This window comes from Apus apus, chromosome 3 (assembly GCF_020740795.1).
Source record: "Apus apus isolate bApuApu2 chromosome 3, bApuApu2.pri.cur, whole genome shotgun sequence".
In the NCBI taxonomy this organism is placed as follows: Eukaryota; Metazoa; Chordata; class Aves; order Apodiformes; family Apodidae; genus Apus; species Apus apus.
The window spans coordinates 39353271-39372199 of record NC_067284.1 but is presented as its reverse complement, the minus strand read 5'-3'; the positions used below and the strand labels follow the sequence as shown (position 1 = coordinate 39372199).

At 36.1% G+C, this 18929-nt stretch overlaps 1 protein-coding gene across 17 annotated transcripts in view; it reads right to left on the bottom strand.

The window, feature by feature from the left end:
* TRDN (triadin) overlaps positions 1-18929 on the bottom strand; it is a 239479-nt gene that overhangs the window by 56887 nt on the left and 163663 nt on the right. For all 17 annotated transcript variants that reach the window (XM_051616090.1, XM_051616102.1, XM_051616086.1 and 14 more), the window contains 6 exons: positions 16305-16328; positions 13580-13630; positions 13024-13071; positions 8031-8081; positions 6084-6134; positions 5449-5499 (listed from right to left, as the gene is read on the bottom strand). In XM_051616090.1, coding sequence (XP_051472050.1) covers positions 5449-5499; positions 6084-6134; positions 8031-8081; positions 13024-13071; positions 13580-13630; positions 16305-16328 — 276 coding nt within the window. The remainder of the gene's footprint in view (positions 1-5448; positions 5500-6083; positions 6135-8030; positions 8082-13023; positions 13072-13579; positions 13631-16304; positions 16329-18929) is intronic.

Genomic DNA, 18929 nt, shown 5'->3' with positions numbered 1-18929 from the left:
TTCTGAAATTTTGAAAATATCTTGAAAATACAAAAAATCTTGAAAACAGTTTCCTACTCAAAAATAGTCCACTCCATGTAGCTTTATGACTCAGCACTAGCTAGGAACAGCTGAGTTCTTATTTAAGATTTTCCCTCCAGTATATATTACATTCTATTTATTTGCACTTCATTTTCTTTGTCATCATACTGTCCATTCATCTTTAAATTCAGTAAATAACACTCCCTTCTGATCCTGAAGTCTTTAACTAATTTTATGTAATCTGAAAATTCCATTACCTTACTATTTCTAACTTTTCCTGTTAATTAAGGAATATAATCAGCCCAGACATGGGATCATAAGCAATTATTCTGCAAATGGGCTACAAGATGAAAATTAATCAATTGCTGTCTACTTCCTAATCAGATATTTATTTCCTTCAATACTGGGTCTCTTAGGAAGTAGCTATTTAGTTTCTGCAGTAATTCCTACATTGGAACTTTCCAAAGGCATCTTCAAACCATCCTATAAAGGCTGTGCTTATTACTTCAGTAAGATGTTCAAAATACATATTACTAAGACACAATTTCCTTTTCCAGAAACCATGCAGGCTAGATTTCTGTCCCATGATTTTCTAGCCATTTGTGGTTTTGTTTTGGTTTGTTTGTTTGTTTTTCCTAATTTAAATTATGGTTTCACCATTTTTTTTACTAATTTTTAATGTCTGAATAACACTGGAGTAATTTCAAATATTACATTTACCCTGACACTTCGAGACAGACAGTAACTGGTTTAGCTGAAGTTAATGGATTTTTACTGAATTATTACATTTACTTTGGTTGTAGAGATGGAAGTTATGGTAAAACAAGATAAAATGCAGACTCATCCCTGGTGTAAAGTACTCTGTGATAATTATTCATGTGCATGCTGTTATGCTGAAGTGAAAACCACTTCATGCTACAGCAGAGCAGCTGTCATTCATTAAGTTGGTAGTGTCTTTGCTGCCCATATCACCATAAATTGTCCATCTGCTCATAGCTTGAGAGGTTGGTACGATTTTAAAATATTGGAGACAGGTATAGAGAGATCTTTCTGTCTCAGATCTTCCTAATAGCTGTTTTATCACTCTTTTCCAGTCTTTTGGAGTTCAGAATTTCTCTTATATATATCAAGTGAAATTTTATTCATGTTAAGAAATCACAGGTAAAAGAACCAGTACAGTGAGCAACAAAGAGGAGAATTTAGCCTTTGAATTGGCTGGAGCATGTTTGTTGAGAATGATTGTCATTCAGTAGCAGGAAACACCTTTCCTCCTCTGTTCCACGTTTTACTGGACAGGTTTGGAGAAATATCTTCTTATTCAATTATCATTCATTTTATTATTAACAGGCAAGGAAGATGTAGTGGTTGAACTCTCCTGCATAATCTAATTATCCCTTTTGTTCTAATTTGTAAGACTGTCAGACCCACTAAGAAAAACATAATTCACTAGATATCCCCCAAGAAATTTTACAGTGTTTTTCTTTTTATTTCCAGCAGTGCTTTAATGAGAATTAAGGCCTCTGGTCCTGCCTCTCACTGAGAGCTAAGGAGCGAGAAATGCAGACTTTTGGCAGAAGCCTGACTTGTCCTGTCCCAGCTTGAGTCCATGAAACTTGATACCCAACATGTATGAGGAATCACTCAAGCACTCTCTCAAAGACAGGCACAAATACCTGTGTGAAAATACCACTGAATGCCAAGAGAGAGGCAGAGCTATGCAGTGATCTGATCTCTCTGCTGCATCAGAGGGTGCAAATGTCTCTCTACCAACCACACTTTTCCATAAACTACTTTTTGGAATGAAATTTTCTTCTCTTTCCTTTTATAAAACGCTATTAATTCATATTATGTATCTTCTGTTTTCACCTTTACTTTCTAATATCTAGTAAAGATTTTTTACAGAGAAGTACTGACTCACAAGGGGAATTTTATACCTCCCTCTACAACTCAGTCTTGGCATTAATTTATCTGTCATAATCTTAGTTTATGAATTTTAAAGCTCTGATGTTTCCTGCAAGTATTTCTTATTGGCAATGTTCAGAAATAAGGTTCTGTAATGGAAGAACCATTTGAACAGGCTGATATTGCAATTTTTATGCTCTTAATATATCTACCTTACATTTAGGTTCTCTTTTATTCAGGATTTTCTGTTGCAATTCTATATCCAGCTTGGTTGAATTTGACTTTCGCATTTCAAAAACGTATTTATCTTCACAAAGTATTACATTGTAGTCACTTCTATTAATGCATTTTACACTGGATTTGACACATCTCTGTAAAATGGCAAGTGTTTCTCAATCCACTGCTGTTTCTCAAGGCATTTTTTGGTTGGCTGATTTAAACTGGGATGTTTACTGAAGAAATTCCCTGTGTACTCTCACCTGGCTAGAAAAAAAGTAGCAGTGCTCATAAATGTGACCTCCTGTTACCAGTTCTTCACAGGGCAACCGCCACAAAATTTCTGTACTACTTTTCCTTACAGAGGCTTTTTTCAAACTGTTTGCCTGATCTATGCAACATGTCACTTATCATTGTTAAGAAAGAGAGGTTTAGTGAAGCACAGCATCTCACATGGATGCTTAAAGCCACTTTGTACATTGGGGTTATACTTTTCTGAGAAAATGTCAAGGTCTTGTCATACATATTCAGTGTCACTGAGTTAGTTGTATTTGGTTTTGGAAGTGCTGCATTCTTATGAACTCCAGCAGCTAAGAAATGGCTTCTGAAAATCTGTCACATGGAACAAAAAAACCAGAAACTATTTTAAGAACCTGCAGCCACTGAGCTGAACCACCTTCAAAGTGAGCTTGTGTAATGCTGTGTCATGAACTCCAGTAACTGAAAAATAATGGAATCCTGTTGTAAACACTCAGGTGGCATCACTATACACATATATGCAACCTGAGATCTTCCCACTCAAGTTGCACTATTCTGTTGCAGTCTTGCTCTACGGGCCTTGAAGGATCTTCAGTCCTGCTCAGACCGGCCACTTTAGACATGTAACCAAGATACACAAGACTTAAAAAAGGGCAGTTGGCCTCATCATGTGTCTGACAGCATACAATCAAAATATTTTAAGTTCTCATAGAGCCAGCTAGAGTCAAAGAGAAATGCTCTCACTACTGTGAGATTTCAGATGTTCTGAGTGTGGTGTGCAAGATATGAAGTACATCTACAGGTGGCATGCACAGATGTGCCACTAGGGAAAACTGAAGGGAGTAGTGCTTGTGTCACTTGGGAAGCTGGTAAAGGCTGTGCAGGGTCAGCACATTAGTCCTCACTAAATGACAGCATTGCTCACCCAAATATCTTACTGTTACTATTAAAAAAAAAAAAAAAAAAAAAAATCAATTCTAGTTCAGACTTAATTCAAGACATTGTTCTTTATCAGAACAATCACAAATGTTTGTAGTGTGACCTTGTACTGCCATGGAGTTAAACTCAGCATACTCTGCACTAGTATTTGTTCTTGTGTTTTGACAGGTAGGAAACCATAAGAATGTGAGATGACACAACAACAAATAATCTTTTACATCTCTCACAGTGATCTAATCAATAGATTAAAAAAAAAGCCCATGGGAAAAACTCTGTGTGATATCAAAATTCACTGGGAAGATAGCTTGCATTTTCTACTCCTATCGTTTCAGGAAAACGTTGCATGCGTCCTACCAACTGCTATGGGAGAGAGAATTAATTTTATTTAAAACAAGAAAAAAAAAAAAGAGAGAGGTAGCGGAGTTAATCTATTTGAGGTATTGAGTTTCACTCTTAAATATACCAAGCATAAACCACTTCATGTGCAGTGAAAATCTACAATGTTTAATTAAAAATGTCCTTTCTTGAAGTAAGTCAGTTTTGGAACTTGAAAGGAGCTGTTATTCACCATTTATTTGACTGGCTGTTCAAACTAATTTAATTGAATATTTTAAAAATACTTATTTTTCTGCATAACTTGGTGGGTGTTTGACACTTCACTGAAGCTAATTCATTAGCAGTGCAGCTCAAAAAACTCTCACAGACATGTATTACTTCTTTTTAATATTTGATCTTTTGTAATAAATAGCACTTTATTTTAACTATCACTTAAATTTAAATAAAACCATCTTCAAATGAGAAATATTATTGTAGAGCTGAAGACTAAAATTAAATAGGAAACTCAGTGAGAAGCTCCAAAGTAATATACTTAAGGGGCTAATCAATGTTTACTTTTCTTTGTCCTACCTATGTTTCACAGATATGCTTGCAAGAACCTAACAGGAAGCTTGTAGGCCTTGCTTGCCTGAAGCTCAAAATACAAAAGCCAAGTTGTATTAAACCAATAATCAGTATTGGTTACTGTACTTGAACATTCCCTTTTGACTCAGATAAACTACAAGAAAGAGTACAACAATGCTTCCCTATTTTTCTAATGTTCTTGACTTTGGAATGACAATCCAAGTTCATTCACTTTGGCTACTTCAAAGAGTTTCAGACTAAACCCTAGTTCCGTTTGTAGCACTTAAGACCCTGCTTCGCTTCAGAAAGACACAATTGTGCAAAGTACCAGCTGATTTCTACTGTTCTGCTACTCCCTACCTACATACACCATGTTAAATAGCTACATTTAAAAACTTGCAAATGTTAACTGTCATAACTTTGTCAGAGAAAATACCGCCTCATTATTTCTAGTGATCCTTAAGGAAAACCTAAAGATAGGAAGTAATATTATTCAATTATCTGAAGTAGTTTTCAAAACTGACTAGATGTTTTAAAGATGGACTCCTATATTCCCATGGCTCCCATGACTGTTATTAGTTAGCAAGTTATTACATATTCTTATCTGTGTTGCATTATTTAAACATTTAACTTTAGAGACCGCATTTTAATGAGCAAGTGGTCTTCAATAAATATGCAGAGTGTCAAAGTAAGGCTAAGTTTTGTCTGAATTTAGTTTATATGAATAAATAATCCTTAAATAATTTGGTTAATAATACTTAGAATTTTATTACTGCCTAAAAAGGTCTAGTATTTAAGAGGTCATGTGCTATAAATTGTAATTGATCTTTATTTAATGGCTGGTGCTGATATTTCCGTATAAGAAGAGAGAGCAAAGCACAATCAAGTAATGTATTCTAGAAGAAAAGTAAAAATGTTATCTGAAAAGACAAATTTTAAATAGGAAGAACAAGACAAAATTAAGAAAGAAGAAAACGAGTCTTCATAACTTTGCTGGCTACAAAGTACTACTGCTACAACTTGCTTGTACAGCCCCACAAGTATCTCTCATTGCTCAGGTAAAAAGAACATTTGGCAGCAAAGGATGCCTGTCAAGGATATTTATCATGGCTAAGTGAAGAAATGAGGATTTGTTTTGGGAATACTTGCACAACACATTTATTTTCTCAACTGAATCTTATGCTAAGGCTCAGCTCAATTTGGGATTGTTACCTTTTTCCTTAGTTGTATCTGAAGTCTTAATTTCTTTTCCTTTTGAAGAGTCTGGAAAAGATATAAAACATAAAAATAGAAGGAAAAAGTTAGTAATATGAGTATACACTGTATCCATCAATACTATATCAAACATGTATGACACTAGATCAAGCAAAATGTGCCCAAGAGGTAAGCGTTAAGAAATAGAATTACTGTTGACTTCAATAAAAGGCTCGACTTCACATTTGAAAGCAAACAAAAAATAATTCTCACTAAATTAGCTGGCAAATTTTTTGCAGTTCAAACCATGCACTCAATCCTGTGCAGCCTGTCACCTCTGCCTGTCATGTGAATTCAGTAACAGCTCTGTTACTAATTCACTCAGAATAGACCAGCATTCCCACTGCAATGTTGGCTGTGCAGGTCAAACAGTGGTTAAAGAACACCAGAATAAGGGTTATGTTTTTATTATTTCTGAATTGTCAGACACTGCTTCTTTCAATATACCAGGTCTATTAAGTGAGAAGCTAGGTTTAGTTCCTCTTCACTAAAAGCCTGTAATTCAAAATATATCGAAAGTGCTCTGAGGTACCAGCAGACTCTTTCATGAAGATTACTTGTTTTTTCGCAACCACATTATGATAAGACATTACCCTTTTCCTTTAAGGATGCTGGAGGCTTCACATCTTTTCTTTTACCAGTCTCTAGAAAGAAACATTTAACATTTATCATAAGTCAGGTTAGAGAAATAAGAGGACACTTGAAAAGAAAGCAAGTCAAACCATTTGATGTGTAGAGATCAAAAAAGATGTGACAATTAAATGGATTTCACAGCATGGAAATAAAGAATAGGACAAAATAACAAGGTCATTCATTCGTCCTTTTAGACCTGGATATACAAAATAATACATCTTCAGTACGTCATTAGTTTCTTCACATTGAGGAAACTGTTCAGCTGTCTCTCTAGTAGACAACGAAGAATAGCAGTTTGAAAAGAGGAAAACAATTCTACAGAGCAGTTATCATAAATGTTTTTTTCTTTTACTGAACCCTAATAAAACTTTATCCACATTGATACAATTTAAATATTAGGAATACTGGTCTTGAAAGCTGTATGTTGGTGATAAAGGTAAGTGGGAGTTTTCTTTATTCAGGAGTGACAGAAGGACCAATTACTCTTTCAGGACTGTATTATTCTTTTAATATCAAAGAGGTCTTATGGGTATTCCCTGTGAACAGGATTTCACATCCTGCATATATATAACCTTTTAAAATCACAGGCAAGATGGGTATAAAATAAGAGCAGTGCTCATCCTTCAAATGTACATTCATGTGTTTTATGCCATAATGAATAGTCCAACAACACAATTAAATATTTGATTTTTCTGCCATATATGTCAAAGTAATAAATGAAATGATAGAAATAATTGAAATTCTAGTTCTTTCTTTCTTGTACCTGTTAAGGCAGAAGCCAAGGACAAAAGAAAGTCCAGAAGCTGCCTAAGCACAGATCTTGTTGTGGTGCCCAGGTGAGACATGTGGACCAACAACATTTAGAAAGAGGAGAATCCTGAGCCCCAAGTGGTGCTCTGGAGTTTTCACAAGGAATAATACATTCCTCCCAGAAGTGCCTCACTTTGCTGTCTGTCTGTTCAGTACTCTGCACTATGCCAGGTGTTATCTGGACTGTGTTGAATGTCAAAAAAATGGAACTTCATCACAATTTGGACCTAAAATATGCCTTTATAGCTCACGCGCCAGGCACAGTTCTAGTAGCCTTTGCTGTTTCCCTGAAATGTTTGAACCATTTCAGTACTATCCAGAAAGTCATCAGTGCCCAGGAATCCTATAATTCTTTGTATTAGTGTTCAATGCTTGTCTCATAGCAACAAACAGGGTTTTCTCCAAATAGATACTATCAAACAATCCATGTCCTCTGTGTGCACAGCTAGTGGGCCAAGCTCCTGCAGCTGAAAATATTAGAGATGTGGTTGGTGACTCAACCACCTCCCTGGGCAGGCTGTTCCACTGTCTGACTACTCTTTCAGCATAGAAATTCTTCCTAATATCCAATCTGAAACTCCCCTGCCTCACCTTCAGGCCATTTCCTCTGGTCCTGTCATTATTTACTTGGGAGAAGAGGCCAACACCCACCTCCCTACAACCTCCTTTCAGGTAGCTGTAGAGGGTAATAAGGTCTCCCCTCAGCCTCCTCTTCTTTAAACTTAACATCCCCAGTTCCTTCAGCTGCTCCTTGTATGACTTGTTCTCCAGACTTTTCACCAGCTTTCTTGCCCTTCTCTGGAGATGCTTCCAGCACCTCAGTGTCCTTATAGTGAGGGCCCGGAACTGAACACAGTGCTCAAGGTGCAGCCTCACCAGTGCTGAATACAGGGGCACACTCACCTCCCTACCCCTCCTGGCCATACTATTCCTGTTGTGACCAAAATGCAGGACCCAACACTTGGCCTTATTGAACCTCGTACAACTGGCTTTGGCCCATCAATACAGCCTGTCCAGGTCCCTTTGTAGAGCCTTCCTACCCTTGAGCAGATCAACACTTTCACCCAGTCTGGTGTCATCTTAACTCTTCCCCTTACCTTTTTCTTTTGATCCCTCTGGATTCTTAGGATTTTTTCCTTTCATAGAATCTGTAAGGTGATAATTAAGTTTTTGAGACTTAGAAGATAGGACTGCCCCTCCACACTTAAAACAAAAACTAACAAATATTTAAAAATTAAGAGTAAAATGGATGCAACTTTCACTTATCTTTACATCTTCTCTAGTAACCATATTTTATTTTTTAAGGTGCAATAATGTTAGTAGCAAATACAAGAGCAGAAGTCACTATAGACCACTCTGTCTGTAGAAACCTCACAGAAGGGACAAATTGGAAAGAAGGGGAAAATGCAAGTAATAATACAGGATTCTTATGGCCTTAACCAGAGCCAGAAGACAGAAAGGGTTATTCTTTTTTCTCTGATGGACTGAAGAAGTTTTTTGCTTCAGTCCTTCAGGGAGCATGTGTTAGGAGTCAGCAAGCACAGGAAAAACATACATTATATTGCATAAACAACTACATTTTAAATTTTTTTTCAAGCCTCCTGACCTTTTAAGTCTATGTATCAGAGAATATTTGGAATTAATAGCTTTTCCAAAATAAGTTCAACTCTGATCACCCTTCTGGCTGTTGAGGTACCATTTATCCATCTTCAAATAACAGAAAAAGTTCACTTCAGGGTGGCTGAAGCCATTGAGGATATTACACCAGTCAGGGTTGGATACTTAAATTAGGAGCATGGTCTTGACAGCAGCAGGTGGAATCCTTTAGGAGACTGAGAGAAAACTACCAGTGAGAAGACTGAAACCCTTTGAAGGATCCCATGTGTTGACTACATAGGAAACCTTGAGACAACAACTACCCAGCTTGACCATTCTACTCTGTGTGAACATTTGTGATCTCAAAGATCAGCAGCCACTGCTACAGCCACAGGCACAAACTATTGCCTTTGCTCTTGTGTGTTTGGTGGCATATGCCCATAAGATCTTTTTTGTCATTCATGTAGCAGGTCTTCCTGAGACTTCCTACAATTTGTAGCTTTTAAAGCAGGTTCAGCACTTTGAACTTACAACTTTTGGATGCGGCTATAAACACAGGACAGTTCCATGGTGCACTGACTTCCCCACCTCCTGAGTCAAAGCTACTGAGATCACAGTTCCTTCAGGTTATCATCTTCAGAATTTTTAACAGAGATGCACTGAAGACTTCTAAAACTTCTGCTCTTGAGTGACCACTTTCCTGATGGTCCCAGAAGGGAAAAAACATAAAACTGGCTTAAAGCCAACATTCAGCTTACTGCTTTCCTCTTGCATCCTACTCCAGCAGTGAAGCTGGGCCAGGTTAGCAAGATGGTATAGAAAGATGTAGCAGCAGTATGTGAACTCCTTAGGATAAAGATTATGCAAATTACAAGTAAGTGGATGGAAACAGGAGGAAATAACAACTGAATAGACACTGCTTTTCTATAGGTGAGTCTCACAGCATAACCTACTTTTAAATAAAAAAAATTGTGTGTTATAAGTTAAGATAAAAAATGCTACAGGCAATATGGTATTTCATTTTGCTTTTACTTTAAAGGAAGCATTTGTTTCTTTAATGACAATGTGCTATTATGTATATGGCAGGAAAGAAATATGCACTACTGACTTATTTCCCCTACCAATCTGTGCATAAAAATAAACAGATTTGTTATCCACATATAACTTATATAAGAAAGATGCAAAGATATCTCAAAACATGGCAAAAGCAAACGAGAAAGAAAGAAGGGGCATTGTTTGGGAAACAAATCATGGAACACAGGGTAAGAGTGAATTTATGTTATCTATAGAGCACAAATGCTGTCAGTGTAATAACTCAGATTAGTGCAATTCTAGCCAATTTCTTAGAAAAATTCAGGGAGGAGTTATATATGATCTACCACTAGCTTTTAGAGCCATTCTTAGAGACTGGATGCATGAGCTTCTACACTAATTAGCTGGGTAAGATATATAAAAACACATAACACATAAAATACATAAAAACACATGGCAAATGATACCTAAGAGACTAATTGGCCTCACATTATTTTAATATACTTATATCAACAGAAAATCAGCTTTTATATTAATTGCTGTAAGTGGGATTCTATACTCTTCTCTACTTCAGGAAAAAGCTGAAAAGCTAGGTATAAATTCAGAAGCCCTGAGATGTCCTTTATTACAAGGCAATGGTAAATATATTCTTCCAATGTTCTCCTTAATTACTGCCAATGAAATTAGACTCTAAGATTGAAGATGTTTTATTCACCTTATAAAATACATAAGGTAGCATTGTAAGGTTGTGTTCTATAGATTATCCCAGCAATAACTCTAAATTCAGGGCTTTATTTTCCTGTCTCTGTTTTAAATAAAACCACTATACATCAGTTTATGAGAAATAGGCTGCTTTATAATAAGGTTTTTGTCTGGACATCATCCTGATTTTGTACAAAATTAGCCCATCCTTCAAACAGAATGAGGTATGATGATGGCTCTTCATTGCATAAGGTGCCAGGAAAATGTTTATCATCACAAGAATGCAACACCTTTATTTGTTTTTCCATGAATAGTAACAAACTCCCAAGATACATAATTAGCATGTGTATGCAGTTTTAAAAATCCATACTTTCTTATGTTCTTCAATATATGTTGATTTGCCAGAGACATCCATTTTAAGGAACAGACTGTAAGACTCCAAGTCGCAACAAAGACTCTCTGAGGAAGCTTGAAGAAGTCATGGAAAAGGTAAAAAGCAGCATGCAAATAAGTCTTTAACTAATTTATGAACTAGAGTTTGGACAAATATGGTGACTGAAATGAGGAATTTATAGTGCTGAATGTATTTTTATGTAGGAGAGTAATCCAGAATGCAATACGGAAAGGGAATAGCCCAGAAAGACATCAAGGTCTCCAAAGGTTCCTCTTAGAAAGCTTTATAAATTCTTTCCACAGAGCCTTTGTTGCCAATACAATTTATACTTACTATTCAGCTTGCTGGTTAGCACCCATTTTTTTAGAAACAGACACTGAGCTATGCAAGTTTGATGCCTATTAGGGTAAACAGCAATGCCTCCATCAGCAAGTGGTCTCAGGAGCTGAGGAGCCAGGCCTGGCTGGGCTGGACACCCATCTTGCTGCAGGGGCTCAGGAGCCTGCTGTGCATTTCCAGCTATGCTCAGCATTGAGTAATAGGTCATGATCTTGCTGTTAGCATCAGTAATGCATTTGGCATACACGACTGTATTACACAAGGTAAATAAAGTGGTGTGAATCACAGAATCACGGAATTTTTTGAGTTGGAAGGGACCTTAAAGATCATCACGTTGCAACTCCCCTGCATGAGTAGGGACACCTTCCACTAGAACAGGTTGTGTGAAGCTCTAGTTGGCAACACTTTGAGTAGTATGCTGAAATTTTTTGCAGATTTTTTTTGCCTTTTTTTTTTTTTCCTAAAACATAGGAAATATGATATAACATGGCCTGCACTTGATGTTTAAATAAATTCTTGTCTACCCCTTTCTGAAGGCTGGGTGAAGAAGATCTAACCTCCTCTGTTATGTTAGAGGGACCTGTTAATAGCTTAGAGGTTGAAGTCACTGACCTGTAGAGCATGAATCTAGGAGATTAAAAGCAGAGCTGTAGGAGCACTCAGCAAAGGACATATTACAGAAGCCAGTTCAGTGCTGGCAACCCCCTTTCTGTTGGTTCTAAAGAAACTTACCAAAGAGGAAAAACTTTTTGGGTCTTCTCTCTGTTTCTTTTTCTTCCCCTCCCCCTCAGTAGTCCTTTGCAAGGAGCAGCAGTCTGAGCATAGCTGCTGCACACAGAGGAGGAGGGGGCAGAGCTGGCTCTCAAGTGCCTCTTCTAATTATTCAGCACAACTCCATTAGGGAACAACAGATTTAAAGCAGTCCGTTGCAAGGGCCATGGGACCCCAAGAGAGTTTGGATATACAGTTCAGGTCCAGACCAGATAACTAATCCCATGTAAATGGGGCATGCGTACATTAGGAGTAGAATACACACAGAAGAACAATATGTGAACAATAGGATTTGCAAATTTTTATAATTTAATTTTAATTTGTACATAAAAAAGGACTAATTAGTGATTGCCCAATTAAAGAAGAGTGAGTGAATGAACACAGCTTACAGGTCTTTGAAAATATGTCTAGAAATAAGATTATTTCTCCTTTTTTTTTTAGATTTTTTTCTCCTCATTTTTCCATAGTGCTTGAGCTAAACTCTTCATTCAGTTCTTTGTTTGAAATAGCATATAATGACTATAATTTAGAATAAATATTAATATGTCTATCTATATGGCAGATCTTCTTATCCTGATCATCTAAAGAACAGGTCAAATTAGAGTTATCCATAAATTACTTGTCCTTTCAAACACAGCTATGACTAGAAAGGAAGGAAACAATAAGATGGGTAAAAAGCACCCAGAAAAATAATGCATGAACAAAAAATCAGCTGAGCTAAGCATTCATTCTGACCAAATTTAAAAAGACATGGTAAATGTTAGATAAAAAAGAAGGAATAAAAGAAAGATTCAGACCAACTCTCATGTTGCAGGTTGTGGACTGGATGAAGCTATGGGCTTCTAACTATAGCTTTTACAGAGACTGGAAAGTACATTACCCAATTAAATGCTCATCAACTTAACTCCTATTATGTCCACAGATTTACTCAAGCATTCAATTCTGGCTCCTATTGAGCACTGCCTTGTTCAGAAGAACAACCTCTTAAGAAAGTTCTTAACTATTACTCACAGTGGTTTTGTGATCTTTATTTAATTTTGAGACTTCCAAACATTAATTGGCTCACTATATTCTATTTCTATACTTTTCCCCTCTTTTTTCATGCTATAAATCTTGTAGAATGTTTTAATCAATTAGATGTTGATTGGTTAGGATTTATAATGGGGAAGATTTAAAGAAGATAATTAAAAATTTAATACTTTCTTTCTATTTTCTGTAGTTTTCAACAAATTTCATATTCTATTGTGTATTCTTACCTTTATCTTTTGAAGAGGTAGGATTCTTTCCTTCTTCCTTAGCATGTTCTGTAAAAATAATTTATTAGTCTTCAAGCTAGAGTGATAAAAGGTTAAGATCTAATACTGCTGGGATAATGATTGATTGAATAATTGGCAGTTTCTAGCTCAGCCATGATACCAATTAAATGACTAGTACAAACCTGATTTGTATCAGTTTTAGCATGCTCACAAAGCGAAACCATGAACTTTTCTTAATCATGATGAAAGAACAAAGATCACTCAAAACTTTTTCACTTTGCAGCTTGTTATAAGAAATGTTAACAAGTGTTTCTAAATTCTGAGTTTGGACTTACAAGTTTTCATACAGATTCTTCATATTAACAAGGCTCTCTTTGCCCTTCTGATCCAGGAAATGCCAATGAAGTTTTATCAGAAACTTACTGAAATAGTTTTGTGCTCATGAATTCCTAACTAAACTATACCATAAAATCAAAATGGCCAATGTATTGCAAGATTTTTTTTCTTGATGCACATACTTCTAAGGATTTTATACAATGTTGTCCAGCCATGTTACCTTTATTTTTAGCAGCAGCTGGAGATTTCAATTCTTTCTCTTTTCCAGGATCTGTAAAAAAAGTATTTACACCAAAGAAGTGAAAGTCAGAAGTTATAACTGAGAGAAACTCAGATTTTTTCATAAAATAGAAAAAAGCATCTAGATCTTATGAGAGACTGTAACTGTATATTGGAAAAATAGTACAAAAAAAGAGTGTCTGGAAGACCTGTATGAAATTCACTTGTTTCTGTTCAGAGAGTTCAATCCATAAAATGTTTTTATCTATTTAACTCTGAAACCTATAAAATTTGCAAGCTTCAACTTAATGAGGGATAAGTATTGTTTTTCAACTTTCTTAAACAGAAAGGACAAAACTAACCAGTTGTTAATTTTTATTCATCAGAGCTGGTTGTGTTCTGTTTTCCTTATCTGTGAATGTTCACTTCTGCTGAGCAAGTCCATTATTGCAACTAATCTTTTCTGAGTCAGGTGTGTATCAAATTGAGATAGTAACACCATAGTGACAAATAGGAGGATGTAGAGTTCTTTTTATTCTGCCTAAAGACAAGTAGTGAAGATGGTGAGGCCACACCATCCTAGATGTATACTAGAAGGGGAAGGGCAGTTCCCTGTAAAAAGTAGAAGAAATTTTAAATATTTGAACTAGATGGAAGGCAAGAATTCTGCTTCAGACCAAATACGAGATCGTAATTCTAGGCTGATGATACCAAGGTGTCCAAAGATTTCCCACCAAGATTTAAAAGACAGATGAGACTGTCCCAAAGCAGAGTAGTCAGAAAGAACAGAGACTTGGATTTCAAATTCTTGCACATTAAGTGAGTGTTTTAACCATCTGGCTACACCAGTTTATACATGTTATTTGAGAAATACTGATTAACTATTTTGTTTTACTTTACTTATTAATTAATTAATTTAATAAAAGAAATAGAATAATGCAATGCTGTCCAGCAGATATGAATTTCTATTGAGGAACTCAGTAGCAATTCAGTGCCAGGAGATCTTACAGAATTCTGTTAGAAGACTCTCTTCATTTCTACACATAAGATAAGAGGTCAAGACTCCTAATCTGGAGGAAGTTGTATTTAGCAGATAGTAGAATAAGTGAGAATAGTTTACTGCCTTAAGCACACAACATTCAGAAATTGTTGTTTTTGTTAAAAAAGCATGGGATGTGTCTGGTAGTAATTTATCATATCAATTAAGTTTCTAGTTCACAATTTAGCATTCAACTCTGTGTATGACAAACTGATTTCAGGGGGAATCTAAAGTGAAGGAATAATAATAATAAAAAAACTACTTGTGGTAGAAGTAACCATCAAGTGGAAAAACGGTTTACTGATGATGTTGTATCTCCTGTTCTGTTGGGAGTGACTTGAAGGGATAAAATTTAATACATTTTCTCCTTCTACATCATGCTTTTAAAAAGGCAATACTTCCAGATGATAAATTTTTTAAAGAAGAGTTGGGAAAGGAAGTTGTAGAACAAGATTCAAAATGTAATTTTATTGTAATAAAGCCCTCTGTTTCCATCCCTACTACATCTCAGACATCTACTTGAGATGCTACTCCTGCTCTTCTGCTTCTGCCTTCAAGTTTTGTACTCATTAGTTTATGATTCAGTCATGAATTTTCCAGGTTAGAAAACAAATAATTTACTGCATATGTCTGTGAAGCCTGTACAGTGGGACTAAGTATCTCTAATAGTCCTAGTAAAAATTTCACATCAAATTTTAAATACTAAGTTAATGACAGAAATCTATTAAATAACACAGCTAAATACTACACTAGATGATCTCCAGAGGTTCCTTCTAACTCCTACTATTCCGTGATTCCAAGGCATTCTATTATGCCTTTACCAAAATAAATAATTTAATGCAAAACCTAAACCCTTTACTTTCAGAAGCCTACCTGTAAAAAATTAGAGTTGTTGTACACCTCCATTATTAAGAACATAGTTACCCAAATTGCTGCAGAATGCATTTTGAAAAAAACTATATAAAATATTCTGAATTGAAAGCTTAAGTCATAGCTGACAAAGCTTGAAGTCCCATGTGAACTCCAAACAAAGAAAGCTTTGGGAAAGTGCTTCAAAGATAGTTGTCATCTCCATGAGAAAAAAATGGCTTTTAAGATGGTGTGGCATGTGACACAGATGCTGCTGAAGAATTTAAAAAATGACCCAGGACTGACCTGGAAATGGGAAACTGAAGTGTAAATAAACACTGGCCATATTCTGTATGACTGAATTTACTGAGGTCTGTTAGATAATCTCCCGTAAGTTTTGCAAAATGACAACCTGTAACATAAATCCAATGACAAGAGCCTCTATTGATTTGCAGTGTTGAGCTCATATTGACATCAGGATACAGAACTGAGACTTGTAGTGAGCTTAGCAGGTGTGGAGAGAGTAAATTTTCCATAAAAAATATAAACTTTGTTAATAGTTTTTTTCATGCTGGCATTGCACAAATCGCTTCCTTTTTCCAAGGAAGCATATACAGTATTGGGATGAAACTTCGTCTTAAACAGAATAGAATTTCTCATCATATCCATTATTACTATTATCTGCATTGTTGTATCAGTTTTAGTTTGTCTAATCAACTATAATATGCATTCTGACTAGAAGTGGGAGCTTTTATATGTGGTTTTTTTTTACTTATTTACAGATCTGAAGTTGTTTTATCAGTTATAGGGAGAAGCAATATGTAAAATTGTAGCTTACTTCCTTGTTTCGTCTTTGGTTTATCTGGGGAAAGAGAAGAGAAGGGAAACAAAATTGAAGAGAAAAGAAAAAAATATTAGAATACATATTCACATAGGATTTTTTTTTAATACAGTCAGCCAATGAAAATGCATTTAAATATATGTTATCCCTGAATGTTGAAATAGATCTTGAAAGTGATTTCCACTGTATTGTTTCTTCACAGTGCATGTGAAAAAACTCACGGTTCCCACCTAGTTCCTTGCAGATGTTCAATGAGAGCATAAAAAAACCTGAGTCTCATATGCTTTGCTTTTACTGATGGTAATTAACTCCTTTCTTAGTACTATTGGATGCCACAAGAAAAAAATCTTTTTGTCATTTCTTCTAAGTAGTAATTCTCAGTTGCCTTAATAACAAGGATTAACTCTCTGGCAACCATCTGAGATCTGCTCATATCATTTTTCAAACAAATAGTGTAAAGGGTTAAAGCCCTATCTTTTTCTAGACACTTCTGGCAGTTCTCTGCCTTCTTGCTCTCCTTTTAACAGTTAAAAATGTCACAGGCAACTTTGCTTTACTTTGCTTTGCTGTAAAAAATCAGTAAACTGAACTGTTGCTACAATCTTTTAATCCATTTCCAGACTATAGAGATTTGAAGTCACAACTGCAGTAGCACGGGTGATCACTAAAACTGTCAGGCTTGAAACAATGAAGGTATGTCCTGATTGCTAAAGAAATCCTCTCCAACGCTCCAGATTTTCCTGTAAGTCTTATTATATTTAGTGTTTTCCTTAAATTGCAAATCCCAATTTTCACCAGGTCTGAATCCCCCTAGTTTTTTAAATGTATCCTGACATACAATAGCTAGCAGAGGAAATTATTTCACTTCTCAGTCTAAAAGGTTCAAAAATCCCTTTCAGTTTAAAAACTATTTCCTTGTGCATTCATACTTTTCTGATTAAGAAAAAGTGTCCTCACTTTTCCTCAGATCTTCCAGATACCTGAAATCAGTGAATTAGGTACAGTTTTCTCTTCACTCATAGCATAACACAGAGCTGTTTCATTCACCTTATACTTACTCTTCCATAAGAAAGACAAGTACCTGCTAATATTAAAAAATCAACCTTAAAGCTTCTTTTTGGCTCATTTTTAGTTGAGTGATCAACGTGTTGGCAGTAGCTACACACATATAGGGTGCAGAAATGAAAAAATGAAAACCTGAAAGTGTTGGTGTTCAATTCTGTGCAGCAGAGGAACGGAGCTGCTGTCAGCACTTGGAAGTAGCTGCAGGACTAGTTGCAATAGACATGACATGTTGCACTTTTTCCTTTGACTAGCAGAAACTAGATAGCTGCTGTCATGGGGAGATAGTGCTGCTGGTGCTAACTGCTCTCATGGGAAATAGTTTGTTCCCTTTTTGAGCTCCGAGTATCACAAACCATGGTTTAGAAATCTCTGCTCAATGTCAACCATGTGAAACTATGGTTTGTACCACTTGAACTGTGCTCTTTATGGCACAGTTAAAATATTTTGCAGACAAAGTCCCATCTAAGGGTCATTCATTGTCGAAGGAACAAATCTTACTGCAAAAACCACATAACTGTTCCATGAAACAGGCAGCCAAGCAGAGGGGAAGTAGGGCAGGTGGCTGGAGAACCACTTCTACGGCAATGGAAAATAGTGTGGAGATACCCAGATAGGGTGGAGATAACAATGACAGAAATCTAGGCCAAGGCCCATCTAATTATAACATTTTCCATGACAACTAAAAAGCAGCTGACAGCTGCTGCAGGGTGCCTGTTCTGACTTGAGCAATGCTGGGTAAAGCTGAATCTGAGAAACTGGTGAAAAGAAAGGGATAACAGTTCAACTGATTGAAGCAGCATTAGTTAATGTATCTTATACTTCATTCCAGAGGTTACTGGCAAGTTTGGAGTAAATCCAGTATGATGAGATTGAAAATGCCAAATTCATTATCAAGGCTCTAATTGCCAATGTGAGCATAAGTAAATACAAAAATCACCTTGGTAGAACTCTAGTAACAAAACACAGTAGATTAGGATGTATATCACATGAAGAAAGCCAGAACTGATAAATTTTGGGTCTTTATACCAGTGTTTTACAATCTTGCTCCTTACCATACTAACCTAAAAAAAAGTATGAATTGCCTTTAACAAATGTACAAGAAACAGATAGGCAGGATATAATGCTGAAACAGTAATAACAAATATAAGTCTATATAATGGGAAAAGGCACATCTTTGTCTAGATGCTTTAAGGCTCCAATGATTTTCTTTTTACATTCACCATCATCCCTCAGTGGCTTGAGTTTTGTTTTATCCTGGGTGTAGGCTGTCCCTTGGTTGACTTGAGAAGCTGTATGTAGGCTTGATGACCTGCTGAACCATTTGCCATCAACACATGCAGTTCTTTTATCCTTCTGGTGTTCCCACTCCCAGACATTCCCATTTATCCCTCCTCACTACTAATACCAAGCTTTTTGCTAAAAATGTCTACAAGTTCTGCTCCCAAAAACTTTTGAGTTTCTCTGCAGTGGGCCTTTATGGCTCTTCATGGGGTTAATGTTTCATATGGGGTAAGAAAAGCAGCTCAGCTGACTTTAGGGCACCTCTGCCCCCTTACC